At 43.3% G+C, this 19,906-nt stretch overlaps 1 protein-coding gene across 1 annotated transcript in view; it reads left to right on the top strand.

Moving 5' to 3' along the window:
• Nucleotides 1–19,906, top strand: part of fbn2b (fibrillin 2b) — a 68,500-nt gene extending 48,594 nt beyond the window's left edge. Inside the window, exons 19-65 of the mRNA XM_037770532.1 lie at nucleotides 512–637; nucleotides 892–1,011; nucleotides 2,471–2,608; nucleotides 3,059–3,109; nucleotides 3,273–3,398; nucleotides 3,528–3,755; nucleotides 3,963–4,088; nucleotides 4,185–4,313; nucleotides 4,475–4,600; nucleotides 4,779–4,904; nucleotides 4,995–5,117; nucleotides 5,286–5,411; nucleotides 5,600–5,725; nucleotides 6,043–6,165; nucleotides 6,308–6,430; nucleotides 6,537–6,662; nucleotides 6,743–6,865; nucleotides 7,129–7,251; nucleotides 7,369–7,530; nucleotides 7,709–7,777; nucleotides 7,870–7,995; nucleotides 8,113–8,238; nucleotides 8,379–8,528; nucleotides 8,620–8,691; nucleotides 8,780–8,905; nucleotides 10,067–10,192; nucleotides 10,985–11,110; nucleotides 11,238–11,354; nucleotides 11,775–11,903; nucleotides 12,020–12,139; nucleotides 12,261–12,386; nucleotides 12,518–12,670; nucleotides 12,776–12,841; nucleotides 12,936–13,061; nucleotides 13,414–13,533; nucleotides 13,615–13,737; nucleotides 13,907–14,038; nucleotides 14,144–14,269; nucleotides 14,405–14,611; nucleotides 14,837–14,962; nucleotides 15,091–15,213; nucleotides 15,375–15,491; nucleotides 15,599–15,727; nucleotides 15,933–16,052; nucleotides 16,239–16,473; nucleotides 16,598–16,769; nucleotides 16,935–19,906. Of these exons, the coding sequence (XP_037626460.1) occupies nucleotides 512–637; nucleotides 892–1,011; nucleotides 2,471–2,608; nucleotides 3,059–3,109; nucleotides 3,273–3,398; nucleotides 3,528–3,755; nucleotides 3,963–4,088; nucleotides 4,185–4,313; nucleotides 4,475–4,600; nucleotides 4,779–4,904; nucleotides 4,995–5,117; nucleotides 5,286–5,411; nucleotides 5,600–5,725; nucleotides 6,043–6,165; nucleotides 6,308–6,430; nucleotides 6,537–6,662; nucleotides 6,743–6,865; nucleotides 7,129–7,251; nucleotides 7,369–7,530; nucleotides 7,709–7,777; nucleotides 7,870–7,995; nucleotides 8,113–8,238; nucleotides 8,379–8,528; nucleotides 8,620–8,691; nucleotides 8,780–8,905; nucleotides 10,067–10,192; nucleotides 10,985–11,110; nucleotides 11,238–11,354; nucleotides 11,775–11,903; nucleotides 12,020–12,139; nucleotides 12,261–12,386; nucleotides 12,518–12,670; nucleotides 12,776–12,841; nucleotides 12,936–13,061; nucleotides 13,414–13,533; nucleotides 13,615–13,737; nucleotides 13,907–14,038; nucleotides 14,144–14,269; nucleotides 14,405–14,611; nucleotides 14,837–14,962; nucleotides 15,091–15,213; nucleotides 15,375–15,491; nucleotides 15,599–15,727; nucleotides 15,933–16,052; nucleotides 16,239–16,473; nucleotides 16,598–16,769; nucleotides 16,935–17,312 (6,317 nt within the window). The 3' untranslated portion in view covers nucleotides 17,313–19,906. The remainder of the gene's footprint in view (nucleotides 1–511; nucleotides 638–891; nucleotides 1,012–2,470; nucleotides 2,609–3,058; nucleotides 3,110–3,272; nucleotides 3,399–3,527; nucleotides 3,756–3,962; nucleotides 4,089–4,184; nucleotides 4,314–4,474; nucleotides 4,601–4,778; nucleotides 4,905–4,994; nucleotides 5,118–5,285; nucleotides 5,412–5,599; nucleotides 5,726–6,042; nucleotides 6,166–6,307; nucleotides 6,431–6,536; nucleotides 6,663–6,742; nucleotides 6,866–7,128; nucleotides 7,252–7,368; nucleotides 7,531–7,708; nucleotides 7,778–7,869; nucleotides 7,996–8,112; nucleotides 8,239–8,378; nucleotides 8,529–8,619; nucleotides 8,692–8,779; nucleotides 8,906–10,066; nucleotides 10,193–10,984; nucleotides 11,111–11,237; nucleotides 11,355–11,774; nucleotides 11,904–12,019; nucleotides 12,140–12,260; nucleotides 12,387–12,517; nucleotides 12,671–12,775; nucleotides 12,842–12,935; nucleotides 13,062–13,413; nucleotides 13,534–13,614; nucleotides 13,738–13,906; nucleotides 14,039–14,143; nucleotides 14,270–14,404; nucleotides 14,612–14,836; nucleotides 14,963–15,090; nucleotides 15,214–15,374; nucleotides 15,492–15,598; nucleotides 15,728–15,932; nucleotides 16,053–16,238; nucleotides 16,474–16,597; nucleotides 16,770–16,934) is intronic.

Raw genomic sequence — 19,906 nt, 5'->3', positions numbered from 1 at the left:
ATATAGTTTTTTTGTGCATGTAAAACGTCTGCAAAGTTACTAAGCCCAAAGTCCACGCCAAAGGGAGTTACTCTCCCCCACAGAAACACTGCTCCTGAACTGCCTGAAACGCGTTGCTTGAAATCCTGCCTTTTTTTCTGTAACATAGTGATGTCACCAAGTAACACTTTTGCATAATACCTGCCTAGGAGCTAGTTTAGTACGCCCTCAAACACAGATATTTAGAGCAGAGCTGGAGCGGAGTCCGAAGAGTTTGGTTAGGTTGACCAATCACAACAGTGAGCTCAAACAGAGTGTTTCAAAGCGCTTTGTGAACATTAAAGCATGTAAACATGTTCTAGTAGAAACCCAAAATACAAGTATGCACCTGAAAATAAGCATAAAGGGTCCTCTTTAAAGGCCGATACTGCTGGTTTGTCATGATAGGCCTCTAATTAGAAATACCATAAACTTATGTTACTGTCTTCTATTTACTGTCTTCTAACCATTGCCTTCTCTCGCCTCCCTGCAGACATCAATGAGTGTCTGGTGAACCGTCTGCTTTGTGACAACGGCCACTGCAGAAACACTCCCGGCTCCTACTCCTGCTCTTGTCCTAAAGGATACGTCTTCAAACCCAACTCAGAGACCTGCGAAGGTGAGCACTCACACAAACACACTCACGTGTTTGTGCTGCCTCACATCCACGTGTTTTGTCGTTTTTTACCAACAATCAAGGTCATTATGAGGTGACATTATTACCAGATGTGTTGCATTTAGTTTCCAGTAAACATGTGGCTCATGGAAAGAAGACACACACACGTTACGTTTGCAACTGCCAAATGGTGATGATGATCCATTTGAATCAGCCTCTCAGCCTTGACCTCAGGTGTGTTTTTGCACATGTTTCAGATATCAACGAATGCGATTCCAGCCCGTGCATCAACGGAGCGTGTCGCAACGTGGCTGGGTCCTTCAACTGTGAGTGCACCCACGGCAGCAAGCTGGACTCCACCAACACCATCTGCGTGGGTAAGACATCCGTTCCCTACTCAAATGCCTGGCGCAAATTAAAGCAGAGCCGCAGGGTCCTAGAAACCGCTCAAGATAATGATCACACACTGAGAGTGTCAACGGGAAATAATTGGTGCAAGAGTCTTTTTGTCTAATCATTCTAATCGTGGTTTACTCTCCGCTTTTGTAAACAAACACTGAGTCGGTTCGGGTTTCCAGGAGCCATCCAGAGACATTATCATCCTCAGATGTTGGGGCAAAATGGCACACGTTGCTGATGTATTAGATAAATACTTGCATGCATGGCCTTGGTTCACATGGAGATTGCTTTACTTCATAGAGATCTGCCGCAGATTCAAAATGACATGTGGTATGTAAGACTCTCTGCTGAGGCTAAATATTCCACTTGTTTGGAGGTTTGTTACTTTTGGGAAATCATTCTGAGAAAGTTACATGCTAATACAGAATACAGATGTTATTGTAACTGGAAGGGATAATGAGTCATTAAATAAATACACCCATACATATTGAATGAGCTGGCTCTGTCAGAGGTCCGCAAATTCCACTGGTTTGGTTCATTTATGTTTTAGAGCCCATCACTCAGTGGGTGGAAGAAAGGGAAAAGTAAATTGTGGTTTTGTGTTTGGGTGGCCTTGTGGTTGGGGAGAGAAGGTGTCACTGTTATGACGCTCTATGTACGCTCTTTCAGTTCATTAGGAATGGAAAAGCATAGGATTAAACGTAATGATGCATGGGCTTCACTCAGCTCAGCATGTAGCCAAAGACACAAGTTTTATGGCAGTGAGGAAAGTTGAGGGTGACATTTTGATTGAGTTTGTGGTGTACTTTGTTGCCATAGTTAAAAAGGTACCCTGTGGAGATGTTGACATTTTGACCACTAGTGGTGCTGTGAGTGATGCCTTCATGAGCAGATAACTGTTTTGTGTGTAACTTGTGCTCTACTTATGGAGGACGGAATCTGCCAAAGCCAAATAAATAAATGAATAAATAAATGACTCGATAAATAAATAAATAAATGAATAAATATGCCATTCAATGTACCAAAAGGAATATAAAAAAATAAACATAGGCATTAATTAATTTATAAAATGTGACAAAAATGCATATGTCTGTTTAATTTACTTCTTTATTTATTTACCTTAGTATTGATCGCCCTATCTATCTACTCTTTTATTTAATTTTCCCTTTTATTTTATTATTTATTTTAATTTTTTTTGCATATATTTTAAATGTATTTATTCCTTATTGAATTTATGTATTTATTAATGTATTTATTTATTTCTGCATGATTTAAAAAAATGTCTTTGCAAATGTTTTAGGAAGAAGGAACTGCACTCAACACATTGTTAGGCCTGAAGGATGAACACATTTAACACTGAATGTTAACTGTGTTTACAAGAAAACCCCACAAGGTATCTATAATCAAGTCTTCTCTGTTGTGACTTGGGCTCCACAGACAGCATGAAGAGTACCTGCTGGCTGACGATACAAGACAACCGCTGCGAGGTCAACATCAACGGAGCCACGCTGAAGTCTGAGTGCTGCTCCACACTGGGAGCCGCCTGGGGCAGCCCTTGTGAACCCTGCGAGATCGGTCAGTACTCACACACACACACCTGCTGCTAATTTGTTGTGCCGGTGTAATTCTGACCATTTTAATGCTAAAACTTGACAAGGTTTCAGTCCTCCAGAAGGTCTTAGATTAGTTGAAAAGCCTCTGAAATGGCATTTAAATCATTGTTTAAAATTCACCACTGAAGGCTGGTCTCTACATTAAGAACTACTTTACAACTACACATGTTATAATCAGTACATTATTAATACATAATCAAAAGAATAAAGGAAGAAAATAAATTGATATTGCAAGTTTGACACGTTTTTTGTCTGTTTTAGAAGAAAGTACCATCATATTGTGGACTTCATAAGATTTAAATTAAAGGCCAATATTTCCCTGACATTGTGGCAAACGAATGTGTGCATACATCCCCTACATACAGTGCTCATACATAAAATGTCTTTATTACATCTCTTTATGTCCCCTCAGACACCGCCTGCTCTCGAGGGTTTGCTCGTATGAAGGGCCTCGTCTGTGAAGGTAAGAACATTTGATAACTTAATGAATAGTGACATCGACGCCCATTGAATCATCTTTTTGTCCTTGTAATGTGCCTTAATGTTCTCCTTGGAGACTTTAAAAAAAAAAAAAAAGCATGTTTCACCTTGTAATCTCGGTTCTTAAAATGTCCCGCTCCCTGTAGACATCAATGAGTGTGAGGTGTTCCCTGGAGTGTGCACAAATGGCCGGTGTGTGAACACCCAGGGCACGTTCCGCTGCGAGTGTGCTGAGGGTCTCACCTTGGACAGTACTGGACGCACATGTGTGGGTAAGAGAAATCAGACGTCACATCCAATGAAACTGTTATTTCCAGAGGCTATCATGTCCCTGCACACTTAGGACAAAACTTAGAAACGGAGGTGACTTTTGTTTTTGATTGTACACTCAACTTTTCTAGATACACGTAGTGAGCAGTGCTACATGAAATGGCACGAGGATGAGTGTGGCGAGCCGCTGCCAGGGAGGTACCGCGTGGACATGTGCTGCTGCTCAGTGGGTTCTGCCTGGGGCATCGACTGCGAGGAGTGTCCCAAAGCGTCCACCTCTGAGTACAGAGCCATCTGTCCCAGAGGGCCCGGCTTCGCCAACAGGGGAGAAATTCTGACCGGCAGGCCGTTCTATAAAGGTAAAAAGATCTTCCAGCCAAAATTGCTTTGAGGCACCATGAGTGTGTACATTTGTTGGTAGAACCAAAGATGTATGACCACATCAGACTGGATGCTATTCAGAGTGGAACACTGGTCAGGGAATGAAGTCTAATCTGTAATGGTCACACTTTACCCAGTAAACAAAATGAGGGGTTTATTTATGTACTGTATGTCTTCCTCTCCAGATGTAAATGAGTGTAAGGTGTTCCAGGGTCTGTGCACTCATGGAACTTGCCGGAACACCATCGGCAGTTTCAAGTGTCGCTGCAACAGCGGCTTCGCTCTCAACGCAGAAGAGAGAAACTGCACAGGTACGAGAGATGGAGTTTCAATTCAAATGAAACATTTATGTCACAATTAGTAAGCAGCTAGTGAGTGTTTCCTTTTTTAACGTCTTTGTGTTTCAGACATCGACGAGTGCCGCATCTCCCCGGACTTGTGTGGTCACGGCGCCTGTGTCAACACACCTGGCAGCTTCGAGTGTGAATGTTTTGAGGGCTACGAGAGCGGCTTCATGATGATGAAGAACTGCATGGGTGAGTTTGGAACAAATTCATACACACAATTACACAGTTTCAAATGTTTGAATTCATGTCCACGGTCTGAAATTTCCATTTCTCCTATGTTCTTTTTCCCCCTTTTATTCATCTCTTCCTCCTTTCACCCCTCTTCCTCCCTCCTTCCTCTCTGCTGACAGACATTGACGAGTGTGAGAGAAACCCCCTGTTGTGTCGTGGAGGAACCTGCCTGAACACAGAAGGGAGTTACGATTGTGAATGTCCCACCGGACACTCGCTCAGCAACGATGGATCTACCTGCGAAGGTGCATCAAACAGCACACACACCCTTGAAATCTCAGTCACAAACTCGTTTCACACAGTAAATCTTTTCTCTTCTGGATCGTTTAGTTTCTATAAACTTGTGTTATAATCATTATTTCCATGAAGTACAATACACTAGAATGTGTATATAACATCTAACTTGTTTGCTCCTCCTGCCAGATGTGAATGAGTGCCAGCTGAGTGACAACTTGTGCAAACATGGCCAGTGTGTCAACATGGCGGGAACCTACCAGTGCTCGTGTGACACCGGTTACCAGGCCACACCAGACCGACAGGGCTGCGTTGGTGAGTGGAACAACTGGCACACACTTTACCTATGTAATTCCTATCTAACGAGACCCAGATGTAAACTGTAACTGGGACCTTTCTTTGCAGATATTGATGAATGCACCATTATGAACGGCGGCTGTGAAACCCACTGCACCAACTCAGAGGGCAGCTATGAGTGCAGCTGCAGTGAGGGCTACGCTCTTATGCCTGACCTCAGGACCTGCTCAGGTAATAAAACTCAGGATCTGTATTTAAATTAACTGTAAAGAAATGCAACAATGATATAATGTGATAGTTTCCATCATGTCTCATGGAAATCAAAGAACACTGTGTGGCCTTCTACATGGTGTTTCCACTTATAGCAAAGTGAAATATATTTTCTGCTGTTTCTGTTAGATATTGATGAGTGCGAGGAGACTCCAGACATCTGTGATGGAGGCCAGTGCACCAACATACCCGGGGAATACCGCTGTCTGTGTTACGATGGCTTCATGGCCTCTATGGACATGAGGACGTGTATCGGTGAGGGGAAACTCTTTTTAAATCTCTTAACCTCCCTTGTTTTCTTTGTTAACTACTTTTTCCGTCCGCTACATATTCATTCAGTCCCTCTGACCTGATCTATGGGACTTCCTCTGTCAGTCTCATCATCTGTCACTCTGATCACTTACATAATTATTATCTGCGTCTGTCCATCTCTGTCTGCCCAGATGTGAACGAGTGTGACTTGAACCCAAACATCTGTCTTCACGGCGACTGCGAGAACACTAAAGGCTCGTTCATCTGTCACTGTCAGCTGGGATACTTTGTCAAGAAGGGATCCACGGGCTGCACAGGTACACACACACACACACATCAGGGGCTGAGAGGTCTGGGCCTCTGTGTGTTCAGTGTTGAGACAGTTCACCCATGCATACAGTAGTTCCAGGTCTACAGTTTTTTAAATGATAATTTATTAATGACTCACTACTTATAGAATGAAAAACTATCTGCTCAGCAAAAGCTAAAATTTCACATATCTTTGCATGCCATTAGTACAGGAGCATTTCACTTAAAAATAGTTTTTTTTGTCATTTTTTTTAATGCTTAAAGGGAAATAACTGGTACAGAAATATGTGTTACTGCCGGCTAATTGATGTCTATATTTCCCCAGATGTTGATGAGTGTGAGATCGGGGCTCATAACTGCGACATGCATGCTGCCTGCATCAACGTGCCTGGAAGCTTTAAATGTCGCTGTCGAGACGGATGGCTGGGAGACGGCATCAAGTGTGTGGGTGAGTACATATTCAGATGTTGCAAAACAAGTTTTTAAGACAAAGTAAAAGAACTAAATTGTCTCCTGTACCCAGTAATGTTATATTTTGTTACTGTTTTGACTGACTTTTTGCTCACACTTTTTTCTCTCTCTTCCTGCAGATCAGGACGAGTGCTCTGCAGAGGACCACAACTGCAACCAAAACGCAGACTGTGTCAACACACCAGGATCCTACAGGTGCACATGTAAGGAGGGCTTCAATGGAGATGGATTTTCCTGCTCTGGTAAGACTGCTGAAACTTTCTTAATAAATTGAATACTTGCTACTGTGTGTTTGCAGTGAGCTTCATGCACAGTAAGTTTATAACGTGATGGTCCATTCTGTTCCAGACATGGATGAGTGTGCAGACAACGTGAACCTGTGTGAGAACGGCCAGTGTCTGAACGCTCCGGGTGGCTACCGCTGCGAGTGTGAGATGGGCTTCACTCCTACTGAAGACAGCAAGGCCTGTCAAGGTACTGCATTCGTTCTCTCACATTTTACTGTTCTGTTTTTCTTTCACTTAGTCTAACTAATAATTTTCTCTTTGCCACAGACATCGACGAGTGTAATTTCCAGAACATTTGTGTGTTTGGAACGTGCCAGAACCTTCCAGGGATGTTCCGCTGTGTATGTGATGATGGTTACGAACTGGACCGCAGCGGAGGAAACTGCACTGGTCAGTGTTACGCTTCTGTAACTTAAGCTCTAAAATCACTTAGTTCAGACACAGAACAGACTCAAATAGCTGGGCAGAGTTTCCTTGACAAAAACAGCCTTCATTTATGCATCGGATTACCATTTAAAATTCTTTGACGAAAGATATCCAACATATGCAAAGACCAAAGATATGTCTACTACCATCCAGCAGCATATAAACTGATGGTGTGACTGTACACTGGTGTGTGTTGATGAACTTGCGTGTGTCACTGTGTACTGCAGACATCAACGAGTGTGCAGACCCTGTCAACTGCATCAACGGGCTGTGTGTGAATACCCCAGGGAGCTACCTGTGCAACTGCCCAGCTGACTTTGAGCTCAACCCCACTGGAGTGGGCTGCGTGGGTGAGTCACAGTTAAAAATATTTAATAAGCCTTTATTTTTCATACATTCACATATCATCATGTTACATGAAAGTGAAGACTCCCATGTGTTCATAAGCGAATATGTGTCTTTCTTAGATACCCGTGTTGGCAACTGCTTCCTGGACATTCTCGCTCGTGGCGATGGAGGAATCTCCTGCAGTGCGGAGATCGGCGTGGGTGTGACCCGAGCTTCCTGTTGCTGCTCCCTGGGAGGAGCCTGGGGAAACCCCTGTGAACTATGCCCCGCCCCCAACTCCAGTACGTACCACAGGACCTCGACTCATTGATTACTTATATTTACTGTCAGATGCACATAGTTACTCAGATTTGTTGGTCAACTTAAGTCTTAGCCAAAGTTATTTATTTATGACTTTTTTCCCCCCTCACTCTGAAATGGAAAGTCACACTAACTTGTGCGTGTCTGTCTTGTCTGTAGCGGAATATAAGACTCTTTGTCCAGGAGGAGAGGGATTCAGACCCAACCCCATCACTGTTATCCTGGAAGGTAAACCATCCAGCTGCCTCACTTTGACAGAATTTAAAAAATGCAATTTAACATGAAATCAATATGAATCTAACAATCTAATGATTCCCTAGATATCGACGAGTGCCAGGAGCTGCCAGGTCTCTGCCAGGGTGGAAATTGTATTAACACCTTTGGTAGTTTCCAGTGTGAGTGTCCTGCAGGCTACTATCTCAATGAGGAGACTCGCATCTGTGAGGGTAAGAACTGAAAGAGAAATCACACACACAGAAAAATATGTTTAGTCCTCCATTTATATCATATAAATCGCCGTTAAATCTTAATTTTTTCATTTGTCATCATAACTTTATGTGCAGATATCGATGAGTGCACGACCCACATTGGGATCTGTGGACCTGGTACCTGCTACAACACTTTGGGCAACTACACTTGTGTGTGTCCCCCTGAGTACATGCAGGTCAATGGAGGAAACAACTGCATGGGTGAGTGGGAGAGACCTCTCTTTGGATCTACAAGAAAACATTTACTCTCATAATGTCCTCTGAAAATCAATTTAAAAAAGTATTCAGTTTGAAAAGGCAGAAATGTCTAAACACTTTCTGTCTTTCTCTTTGTGATGCAGACATGAGGAAGAGCGTGTGTTACCGTAACTTCAACGACACGTGTGAGAACGAGCTGTCCTTCAACATGACCAAGAAGATGTGCTGCTGCGCCTACAACGTGGGAAAAGCCTGGAACAAACCGTGTGAGGCCTGTCCAACTCCTGCTACCAGTGAGTCTCGATAGACATACTCTAAAACAACATCTCTGTATGAGTCCGTTTTATTACTGTGGCTGAGTGTCTCCTGTTCTGTCTGTTGCAGCTGAGTACCAGTTACTGTGTGGTAACCAGGCTCCTGGCTTCATTATTGACATCCACACGGGCAAGCCAATCGGTAAGGTCATTACAGTGCAGTGCAATAACAAAGCTGTTACAAAGTGCAGTTTGTATATAATGACATTCTGTGGTGTTGTTTTGTGCAGATATCGATGAGTGCAGGGAGATCCCTGGTATCTGTGCCAATGGAGTTTGTATCAATCAGATCGGCAGCTTCCGCTGTGAATGTCCGATGGGCTTCAGCTACAACAACATACTGCTCATCTGTGAAGGTAAAACTCACATAACGTTTTCCTCAGTCTCACTCTGCCTTTTTGTTCCTCTCACTGTGTCTGTTGCAAGAGAAGATAGCGGTAACTACCTGTGATTGGAAAATCACATCCACCTACTATGAGACAATGTGCATATGGCGGTGTTACATAGATTTCCTGCTCTTTTGCTATTTTTGTTTTTCTTTCTTTGTCTCCCACTCTCTACTAGGGCTGAGCGATAATTCAATATGATAATTTATCTTCTGGAATGGAATCGTATTGCGATGAAATCATTTATCGAGATATGATACACATTTATATTGTCTTAATTGATAATAACGAGCAGGTACAAACTCAAATTTCTCAGAAAATGTGTTCATTTTGCACTAAAGTTCTTAATTAAACGAGAAAATGCTCAGTACTTTTCATTTGTCAAGTATTTAATTCACACGGGAGTACACAAAAATAGGCTTTACCATGTGGTTATTGCATATAGACTATTTATTGAACTACCAGAACACATGCTATATCGTGATATATATCGTTATCGAGATATGAAATGACCTATATCGGGATAGAATATTTTGGCCTTATCGCCCAGCCCTACTCTCTACACACGCAAAAGTAAGCACACACACGTGCACACACTTTTACCTCCCCACACTGTATCTCTTCTTTTGACCCTGCTGCTGAGTCATTGCTTGCTTATGTGTTCCTTATACAGTATAGAGCATATACTTATTGCTGGAACAAACAACACCATTTATGCATTAAGTCACACCTACATACCCATGCAGCCACACACACAGACACACACACACACACACACACACACACACACACACACACACACACATAGATACAGTTACACTCACTCACTGGCCGAGAGGCACTTTTACAAGCACTCCTCTCAGTGGAGTTAATGCTGCCTTTCCCCACATGAGTTATGTCCTTGTAAAGACGAGTATAGCGGCTCTGAATGAGAGCACCTGCCTGCTGGACCTTCAATCATCCCGACCAGAACCTGCCAGCGACTGACCAGCGTCTGAACTGTACCAGAGCCAAAATGGAGCCATTGTGTTTTCTCTCCTGCTGTCCACGAGCTGACTGTCTGCTCCGACCAGACAGTTATGGAGCCTGTGATTGATGTCCACTGTTTCTCTCTTTCTTCCCCCTGTGTAGATATTGATGAGTGTAACAGCGGGGACAACCTGTGCCAACGCAACGCCAACTGTATCAACATTCCAGGCAGCTATCGCTGCGAGTGCTCGCCAGGCTTCAAACTGTCCCCCAGCGGGGCCTGTGTGGGTGAGTCCAGCCTGTCTGACAGCAGACCTTACTGGGGTTTCCCATCTTAAAATACCACGGAAGTGGGCTGATTGTGTCGGTGATGGGAGGAAGATGTAAAACATGGACACACATTGAGGGAAAATTATTGTAATTTGCATTTATGGGGCACTGGAAAATCTGTTGAGGTATGTTAATATACACCGGCCTTTGAATAAACACAACACCAGTTTATTGTTGGTTTTATTCCGTCATAAATAACTTACACATAATACACATGTCCAAATATTAACAAAACAAAAAATAAATAAATAAATAAAAGACACAACTTTAATCAGATGTGGGACCTGGACATGCAGAAACAAATGGAATAGAACAAAACAAAATATATAATAAATAGCGTACAACACAGTGAACACACACAAGGTGTTATACATAAAATTGAAGCATTTAAGTGGGACGTGTGTATATAAAGTGCAATGATTAATAGTAGTGCTGCAACAAATAGTCGATTAGTCGATCAACAGAAAATGTAGAAATAGTTTTGATGATCAAATTAACCAAAAAATAAAAGATGATGGAGCCAGTTTCTCAAATGTTAGAATATGTTGCTTCTGTGTATTTAATATCATTGTAAATTTAATATCTTTTGATTCTGGATAAAACAAGCTATTTGTAGACATCACGTTGGACTCTGGGAAATCGTAATGGGCATTTTCAACATTTTAAAGGCTAAAGTGATAACTAAAATAATTGTTAGTTGCAGCCCTTTATAATACATTCATGTATTTTTAATTTCTTTTTAATTTTCAGACCGTAATGAGTGCCAGGAGATTCCTAATGTGTGCAGCCACGGAGAGTGTATCGACACGCAGGGAAGCTATCGCTGTCTCTGCCACAACGGCTTCAAGGCTACTGCTGACCAGACCATGTGCATGGGTGAGAAGCACAACTTCAAACTACACTAATACACACAACATTGTGTTGCATGCAATGCTGCACAGTAAGTTCCATGTTTTTACTGTCTAACCCCCTCTAAACGTTGTTCCCTCTGTGGGTATTTTAGACATCGATGAGTGCGACAGACAGCCGTGTGGTAACGGTACCTGTAAAAACACAGTGGGATCCTACAACTGCCTCTGCTTCCCCGGCTTCGAGCTCACACACAACAACGACTGCATGGGTATGGATCATTTACTGTTCCGCTCTACAAAGCAGTCAGTGTTTTCTTTTAAAGGTCAAAGTTTTGACGCAGGTTTAGATGTCATATTGTTAAAAATTACACCCATAAATTACAATAAAAACATGCTGCCCTTTCCTGTAGCAGGATTACATTTGGACAGACGTGAAATAAAATTTAGACATAACATTTGGCTTTTTTTTGACTGCTCTTTGGCTTCATAGGGAAATATATATATATATATATATATATAATATACATATAATTATACACACGCTAATTTTACAGAAACTTTTGATGCCAGGAAAACTTGAATTTCTTCCAAAAAAATAGTTTTTTCCTGTTTTTGGTTGTTTGTCGATGGATATCCAAAGTCAGAGGAATGTTTAGAGAGTCCTAATCCTCTCAATGTTTGCCTTACAGACATAGACGAGTGCAGCGCCCTCCAGGGCCAGGTGTGCAGGAACGGACAGTGTATTAATGGACTCGGCTCCTTCCAGTGTCTGTGCCATGAGGGTTATGAGAACACTCAGGACGGGAAAAACTGTGTTGGTAAGTCAGCGATTAAATATACAAGAAAAGTAAGAGCATGGTGGGGTATTTATAGACTTTCATACACTACAGTTTGTCTGACATAAACACACATGATTTGTCCAATTTTTTCACAGATATCAATGAGTGTGTGAGTCTGCCCGGCACTTGTTCTCCGGGAACTTGTCAGAATCTGGACGGATCTTTCAGATGTATCTGCCCTCCTGGCTATGAGGTGCAGAATGACCAGTGTATAGGTACGGCACTAACACACACACACACACACACGCATACAGGGATCATCTGCTCTAACACATGCTCACAAATACATCACCACCATCTTCTCAACTTGCTTCCTCTTTTACGCTTCCTTTCCAGATATCAATGAGTGTGAGGTGGAGCCCAACATCTGCCAGTTTGGCACCTGCACCAACACCCCCGGCAGCTTCCAGTGCACCTGCCAGCCGGGCTTCGTGCTCTCTGACAACAAACGCCGCTGCTACGGTGAGAGAAGCGCTTAGTTAACACCTTACATGAATCTGCTAATCTGCTTATCTTCCCTATTTCCTTACTTACTTTGTGTGTCCCATAAATAACAGAACAATTACTCTCCGTCTTTTTTTTTCTTATGGCAGATACCAGAGAGAGCTTCTGTTTCACCAAATTTGAGTCAGGAAAATGCACCGTCCCCAAAGCTTTGAACACCACCAAAGCCAAGTGCTGCTGCAGCAAGATGCCTGGAGAGGGCTGGGGACTCCCCTGTGAGCTGTGCCCACGAGAGAGCGAGGGTGTGTAACACAGACACACACAGAGCTTTAATGAAGACATCACATTCACACAAAGACACTTGTAAAAGTAATGAAGCTGACTTTTTGTTTTTGGTGCGTCTCCAGCTGCTTTTGTCACTCTGTGTCCCTTCGGCCTCGGAGCCCTGCCTGGACTGGGTGAAGCTCGTGAAGGTGAGTGCTAAAACGTAAACCTACTCCCTCGAATTTACTGGCCAATTTTGGAGGTCTTGTATATGTTAAAAAATATATGCTCTTCTCTCTTTAGATATGAATGAGTGTCTGGATAACCCAGGCATCTGCCAGAACGGTATCTGCATCAACACAGATGGTTCGTTCCGCTGTGAATGCCCCTTTGGATATAACCTGGATTACACCGGAGTCAACTGTGTTGGTGAGATGGTTTCCAAAATTGAAGTCAACAATCTGCAACATTGGAATCATAGAAGAAGAACGTAGTATTTTTTATTATTTATACTGAAACAATTGAGCAGACCAAGAAAAAAATCAATGGCTGCAGGACTTCTGTCTCAGAATATATCACCAAAATCAATATTATCACTGAGGTGTGATGTTCTTTTTTATCACCAGTAGCATCTTTTTCCTGCATTACAGCCTGATCTATTTTTGGCCTAACATTTAAGCTGCTAATGAGTGCTTTTAAAGTCTCAGGTACAGTACAGTATAAATGTGTCATTGGTTTTAATTGCCTCCTCTATCTCTACGCCGCTCTCTGTCTTCTCTAGACACCGACGAGTGCTCCATAGGAAACCCGTGTGGAAATGGAACCTGCACCAATGTGGTGGGAGGCTTCGAGTGTTCGTGCGAGGAGGGCTTCGAACCCGGACCCATGATGACCTGTGAAGGTCAGTCATATACACAGTAACACACACATTGGCACATTAAAATGGACAGTAAATTAAACCTGTCTCTCTTCCTAACTCCAGACATCAATGAGTGCTCCCAGAATCCTCTGCTGTGTGCCTTCCGGTGTGTTAACACCTTCGGTTCCTATGAGTGTATGTGTCCTAGTGGCTACGTGCTGCGAGATGACCAACGCATGTGCAGAGGTGAGAGGCCGCCGCAGATTTCCTTTTTGTCAAAGTGTCAGTTTTATCTGCTCCCGTCATCTCTGATTTTTCACTCCTTTTCTGTGAGCTGTAGTAATTCTTTGACACCACTGAAACAGGATTTGACAGTTTTCATTTTATCTGGCCATCTCTCATTGTCCCTCACCAGACCAGGACGAGTGCTCTGAGGGTCTGGATGACTGTGACTCTAAGGGCATGACCTGTAAGAACCTGATCGGTACCTTCATGTGTATCTGCCCTATCGGCATGCAGCGCAGACCCGATGGAGAGGGATGTATGGGTGAGTAAAAATGTTTCAGTCAATGTCTTCACTCTGTTGTTACTGGAGTTATCCGCCCCTTCATTCTCTCCATCCTCCCGTCCTTTTTGCCCTGTACACTGGCAGACCTAAACGAGTGCCGCGCCAAGCCTGGCATCTGTAAGAACGGACGCTGCGTCAACACGGTGGGAAGCTACCGCTGCGACTGCAACGACGGCTTTGAGTCGAGCTCCACTGGAACTGAATGTATTGGTATGTGTCACACACTGTGGGGGTGAAGGCGTGGGGATGCTTATAATCTTGTTTTAAATTCAATTTAGCAACCAAAACCTAATTTTTTTCTAACCCCAAACACTCCTCATGTCACATCATCATCTTTTCCTCCAGACAACCGAAAGGGCTACTGCTACTCAGAGGTCCTGCAGACGATGTGCCAGCAGTCATCCACCAACAGGAACAGTGTGACCAAGTCTGAGTGCTGCTGCAACATGGGCCGAGGCTGGGGGTCACAGTGTGAGCTCTGCCCGCTGCCTGGCACCGTACAGTACAAGAAGATGTGCCCACTCGGACCTGGCTACACCACGGACGGTAGAGGTGAGTAGCGCAATAAATTGATTAAATTCCATTTAATGCATTCACCACAATCTTCTAAAGTAGTTACAGTAAAAACAAATAGCATTAAAATGTAAGTTTGGGAAGGAAACCAAGCAGGTTGAGGTACATCAAGTTCAAGTTCACGCTGTCTGGCTTTGTTGAATTATTTGTTTGGCAGCATGAGTACCCATCTAATCCATATCATTTTCTAAAATGTCCTTCCAGACATCAATGAGTGCCAGGTGATGCCAGATATGTGTCGGAACGGTCAGTGCATCAACACCATTGGATCCTTCCGCTGTCACTGTAACGTTGGCTACAAAACCGACTTCACTGCGACCTCCTGTGTTGGTACGGCTGACCTCTGTCCTGCTAATACTCTCTTGTTATCAGCTAGTTTGGTTTCAAAGGTTTTATAGAAACTGAATATTGCTGCAGAATTTCAGCTGTCTTGTTTTTTCCCTGTCTGCATATTCCAGATATGGATGAGTGCGCTCTGTCTCCGAAGCCCTGTAACTTCCTGTGTAAAAACACAGAGGGCAGCTACCTCTGCTCCTGCCCCAGAGGATACAGCCTACAGCCAGATGGAAAGACTTGCAAAGGTAGGTGGACTTTTGATTTGTGTTTATTTCATAATTTTTGATAATTAACCATATTAGTAGTATTGTTATAGTGTGGGTGCTTTCATGTTATTTTTATGAACAAGCTTTAAAGGCTTTGAGGCTTCATCCCTCTTTCCCGTGCTTTCTTCTCTCCCTCTAAGATCTGGATGAATGTTCATCCAAGCAGCATAACTGCCAGTTCCTCTGTGTCAACACTATCGGAGGCTTCACCTGCAAGTGTCCTCCCGGCTTCACACAGCACCAGACTGCCTGCATCGGTGAGTACAGACAGGAGGACATCAGTGTTACCCTGCACCTCACAAAAACGTTTTGTCTTAAGGAATCTTTGTCTAAATGCATCTTTAATTGTCTCTACTCTTTGCAGACAACAATGAGTGTTCGGGTCAGAGCACTGCATGTGGTTCCCGGGCCTCTTGCGTCAACACGCCTGGTAGCTTCAACTGTGAATGCACTAAAGGTTTCTCCTTGGACAACACGGGCCAGGAGTGTGAGGGTGAGCAGACACAGAAACCTTTACATTTAGTTAAATATAGTGTAGAGAGGAAGGTCTCTCACACAGGGTCCTTTTCAATTCCAAAATTATCGGAACATGGATGGGAAAATAGATGGGGTTCGTATGCATTTTTGAAGGTGGCAGAAAATAGTGGTTGCACTAAAACCAATTTGCAATCAAAACTCTTTATTTTCATTTCCTTCAGATGTGGATGAGTGTGGCAGTAACCACCGCTGTCAGCACGGCTGTCAGAACATGATGGGAGGTTTCCGCTGCGGCTGTCCTCAGGGCTACGTGCAGCACTACCAGTGGAACCAGTGCGTGGGTGAGTTACACTGACAGTAAGGAACAACAGAGGCACCAGTACACAGTAGTACAGAGGACCTGGGGAATTCACTCAGCTTGAAGTCCTTTAAGACTTATTATAAGACTGAATTAAAATTAGAATAAAGAAAAGTCACTGTATCATCTCCTAACACACTTTCTGTACTTTTTCCTCTTTCCTCCGCAGATGAGAACGAGTGTCAGGGAGCAACAGTGTGTGGCTCGGCCTCCTGCTACAACACACTGGGCAGCTTCAAGTGTGTGTGTCCCTCTGGCTTTGACTTTGAGCAGGGCGCTGGTGGCTGCCAAGATGTGAATGAATGTAGCGGGGGGAACAGCAACCCCTGCATCTACGGCTGCTCCAACACCGACGGAGGCTACCTGTGTGGCTGTCCTGGAGGTTTCTACAGAGCCGGACAGGGGTGAGGGAACACTAATTAAAAAGATTCATATATACAACTTGTATTTCTCAAGTGAAAAGTGATGTCACTACAATTTCCTTCCCTCTTACTCAACATACTAAACTGTCTTGTTGTTTCCATCCAGTCACTGTATGACAGGCTCAGGTTTCCCCGGCCAGTTTTTGGAGGGTGAGGATGATGAGGACAGTCTGTCTCCTGAGGCCTGCTATGAGTGTAAGATCAACGGAGCAGGAGCAGGAGGAGGAGCAAAGAACGCACGACACAGACGCCATGCTGATGCAAATGAGCTCAACAAGGTACGTGCGATGACAAACTGCTTCGCTGTCTCATTGAGTCAGTTTTTGAGTATTCAAAATCAGTGTGTTCTGATGCAAGAAAATGAGTCTGTCTATATCTGAGTGTGTGAAGTTTCTGCTACCTCGTGTTTCATCTTATTTCTTCTGTTCTTCTCCTCACTACAGGAACCAACAGTGAGTATGGCCAGCATAGACACCCAGTCCTCCATCCCCATGAACATTTCTCTGTCCTCGCTGCTCAACAAGGAGCCTCTTCTAGAGCTTCTGCCCGCCCTGCAGCCCCTGGAGCACCACATACGCTACGTCATCACCCACGGCAACACTAATGAACACTTCCGCCTGCTGGAACGACGCGATGGAAAGAGCGTTCTCCGGTTCGGCAAGAGGCCACCACCAGCGGGATCCTACCGGCTGGAGATCGCCAGCCTGCGGCTGTTTGGGCCCCGAAGACTACACCAGCTGGAGGAGCAGCACGACAGTGACTACCTACAAGGAGAAATAGGAGACGCCCTGCGCATCAAGCTCCTCATCCACCTGCACTGAGCTCAGAGTGTGCTCACAATCCTGTCCTGGACTGATTCCTTTTAACCTCCCCTTTTATCCAATAACTCCTCCCCTGCAGGACCATCCCCACCAACAGGGGTAATCAAGGGCTATGAAAGACTGAGTCAATCAGCCCAACTCTACCACCACTTTGTTACTGTTTATGTTATTATATGTTCATGTTTTGTGTTGGTTTTATTACCCTGACTACACTTCCTCTTGCGCCCCTCCACTTGTACCCGACCCAGCACTCATTCTCCACTGAGAGAGCCAGTGGAGGAGATGGCAGAGAGGTGCTCCAGTGCTTGGACCATAGCCCCCTAGTAAAGACAAAATAGCAGACAGGTGGTTCACAAGTCCATGAAGCACTTTTGCAGAAATAGCAAAACACGAAATTACACAGAAATGAAGTGCTGAGAGTGGCCAAAACTGTCTGTGTGTGGTAGTGTTTGAATCACATGCAGGATCTCGTTTTGTTTAGTGTTATAAAGAAGTGATATTACGGATAAATATGAGGGGTTGGGTGCCGTGATGGTGGTCCAAGGACTTTTTCACCTCTCTGTGATCTTGGTAAAAAAATCACAACACTGGGGAACAAGGTTTGTCACGTCTGCCCCTCTCAGTATTGTAGTGTGTCATTTAATGTATTTGTGCTGTTTGAAAAATGTTAACACGAAGGACTGCAACATTTACACGGCATTTCAGGTTCTTTAGTCCATTGCGGTCTGTTTTTTAAAGCTGGATGACATTTAATTTTCAGACGAGAAAGCAGTAAACTGTTTTCTACTCTGATGTTAACTGACTTTTGTCCTGCCTGCGGCGGCGGCAAGCAGGGATTAGCGTGTTTGCGTGCGTGTGCTGTCATGTTTGGTTACCTCAGTACTTCTCGCCGAGTATACGGACACATCCATGCTGTGATGCTGACTTTAAAACAAAAGAGGGTGCTAGTGATGCTCAGCATCCATCATGAGCAGGGAATACACCAGCTAGTAGCTCGTAGACTTAAAAGAAGATAGATCAGGTCACGTTTGTATTTATCCTTGTAGGGATTAAGACTTCAAGTGCACTGATTCTGGACCTGAGAGCCAGTCCAAAGTATTTTCCCCTTGTCGGCTGCTAGAGGATTGTAGCTTCTCTTGGGTTTTTGCATTTTTCAAACAAACTCCTAAACATAAATGCAACAGGAGAATAGAGCTGGTGCTGACAGCCGGTGTTGGGAGGCAGAACTTGACTATAAGCTGACTTTATCTGACTTCTTTGACTTTACCGTGAGCTTGATGTCTGAGGTCTGAGCCTCGTTTACAACACAAAGAGACACACAGTTGACTACAGTCTCAAAGGTACATGACATGTTAACCTAAGCTGTAACTAAAAGGTAGTGCTTTACAGTGTAAGGGCACGCACAGGCGAACACCAAACCTCACAACAAGAAAAAAAGCAAAATATCCGTCAGGTCATCTTACATTTCTCATGATTTTTTTTCTCTCAAAGAGAAAAACGGTGCTAGATAAAACCATCTCTTACGCTGTACAAAGAAAGTGCAGTCTTGAATCTGGATTGCAAAAATGACTTCTTTTTTTTTTGCTAGGATTTATTGTTGTTGTGTGTGTCTGTCTTTTGTATTGTCTCAGTGCTGAAAAAACAATATTATCAAACTTGCTTCTTGAAAATTAAATTGTATATTTTTAAGTGAAATGTAGATGTTTTTTTTTTTAATGTCAAGGCTGCCAAAACAAATACTCACAGTAAACCCAAGATTGAAGGCCTTTAAGTGCTGTTGACTTTGTTTTGTTGAGGAAAATAAGAAGCAAAATCAACAAAAAGCAAATACAGCGTTGTATTTGTTTGTATTGTTTGAAACCACTGTCACCAGTCAAATCAGCCATCAGCAAAACAAAATCAAAACACGTCAAAGATAATTAACATTCCCATCATCTATTATCTCATACAAGCTTACACTGTCTGTGCAATGCCATAAGGATCGATGACCATCTCCAGCTAGGATCTATGGTGCTAAATGATAATCTTTTTCTCTTAACGGTCAAGGTTGCTGCACTGTCCCACAGCCTAGGCAATGTTTATAATACATAACCATGTTTCTAACCTGGGAACCTTTGTATACTTTGTATCTGTATTGTTTGTAATTTTTCTTTTATTTGCCACTATGTTTAAAAAAGGCAGTGTGTTGCGTGTGCTTACTGTATCTCAGCTTCAGTGTCAAACTTGAAACAATACTGTCATCATCATCATCTGCTTGCATTGACAATTGTGTTTTATACTTTAGAAAATAAGGAGCCTGTTTCAGTTCAAAGGTTCACCATAAGCCTGACACTTGTTGATGCCATAGTCCAGCTTAAAGCTGAAATGACAATCATCCAGTCACACCACAAGTACCAGCTGACGATCGATAAATCAATCAGCCATCATGGAACAACTTTTAATATCCTGAATGATCATCATATTTGTGCAAAGACAAAAACCAAAGATTTATACCACCAAATGGCAGTCTGTAAAATTAGAGTGATTCACATAATATTGTAAACTTTTGTCCAGTGACATTAACGGCAATAAAGTATTGTGGGTTATATTTTTAA

This window comes from Sebastes umbrosus, chromosome 5 (genome assembly GCF_015220745.1).
Source record: "Sebastes umbrosus isolate fSebUmb1 chromosome 5, fSebUmb1.pri, whole genome shotgun sequence".
NCBI classification, from domain to species: Eukaryota; Metazoa; Chordata; class Actinopteri; order Perciformes; family Sebastidae; genus Sebastes; species Sebastes umbrosus.
This window is presented reverse-complemented; position numbering and strand designations above follow the sequence as displayed.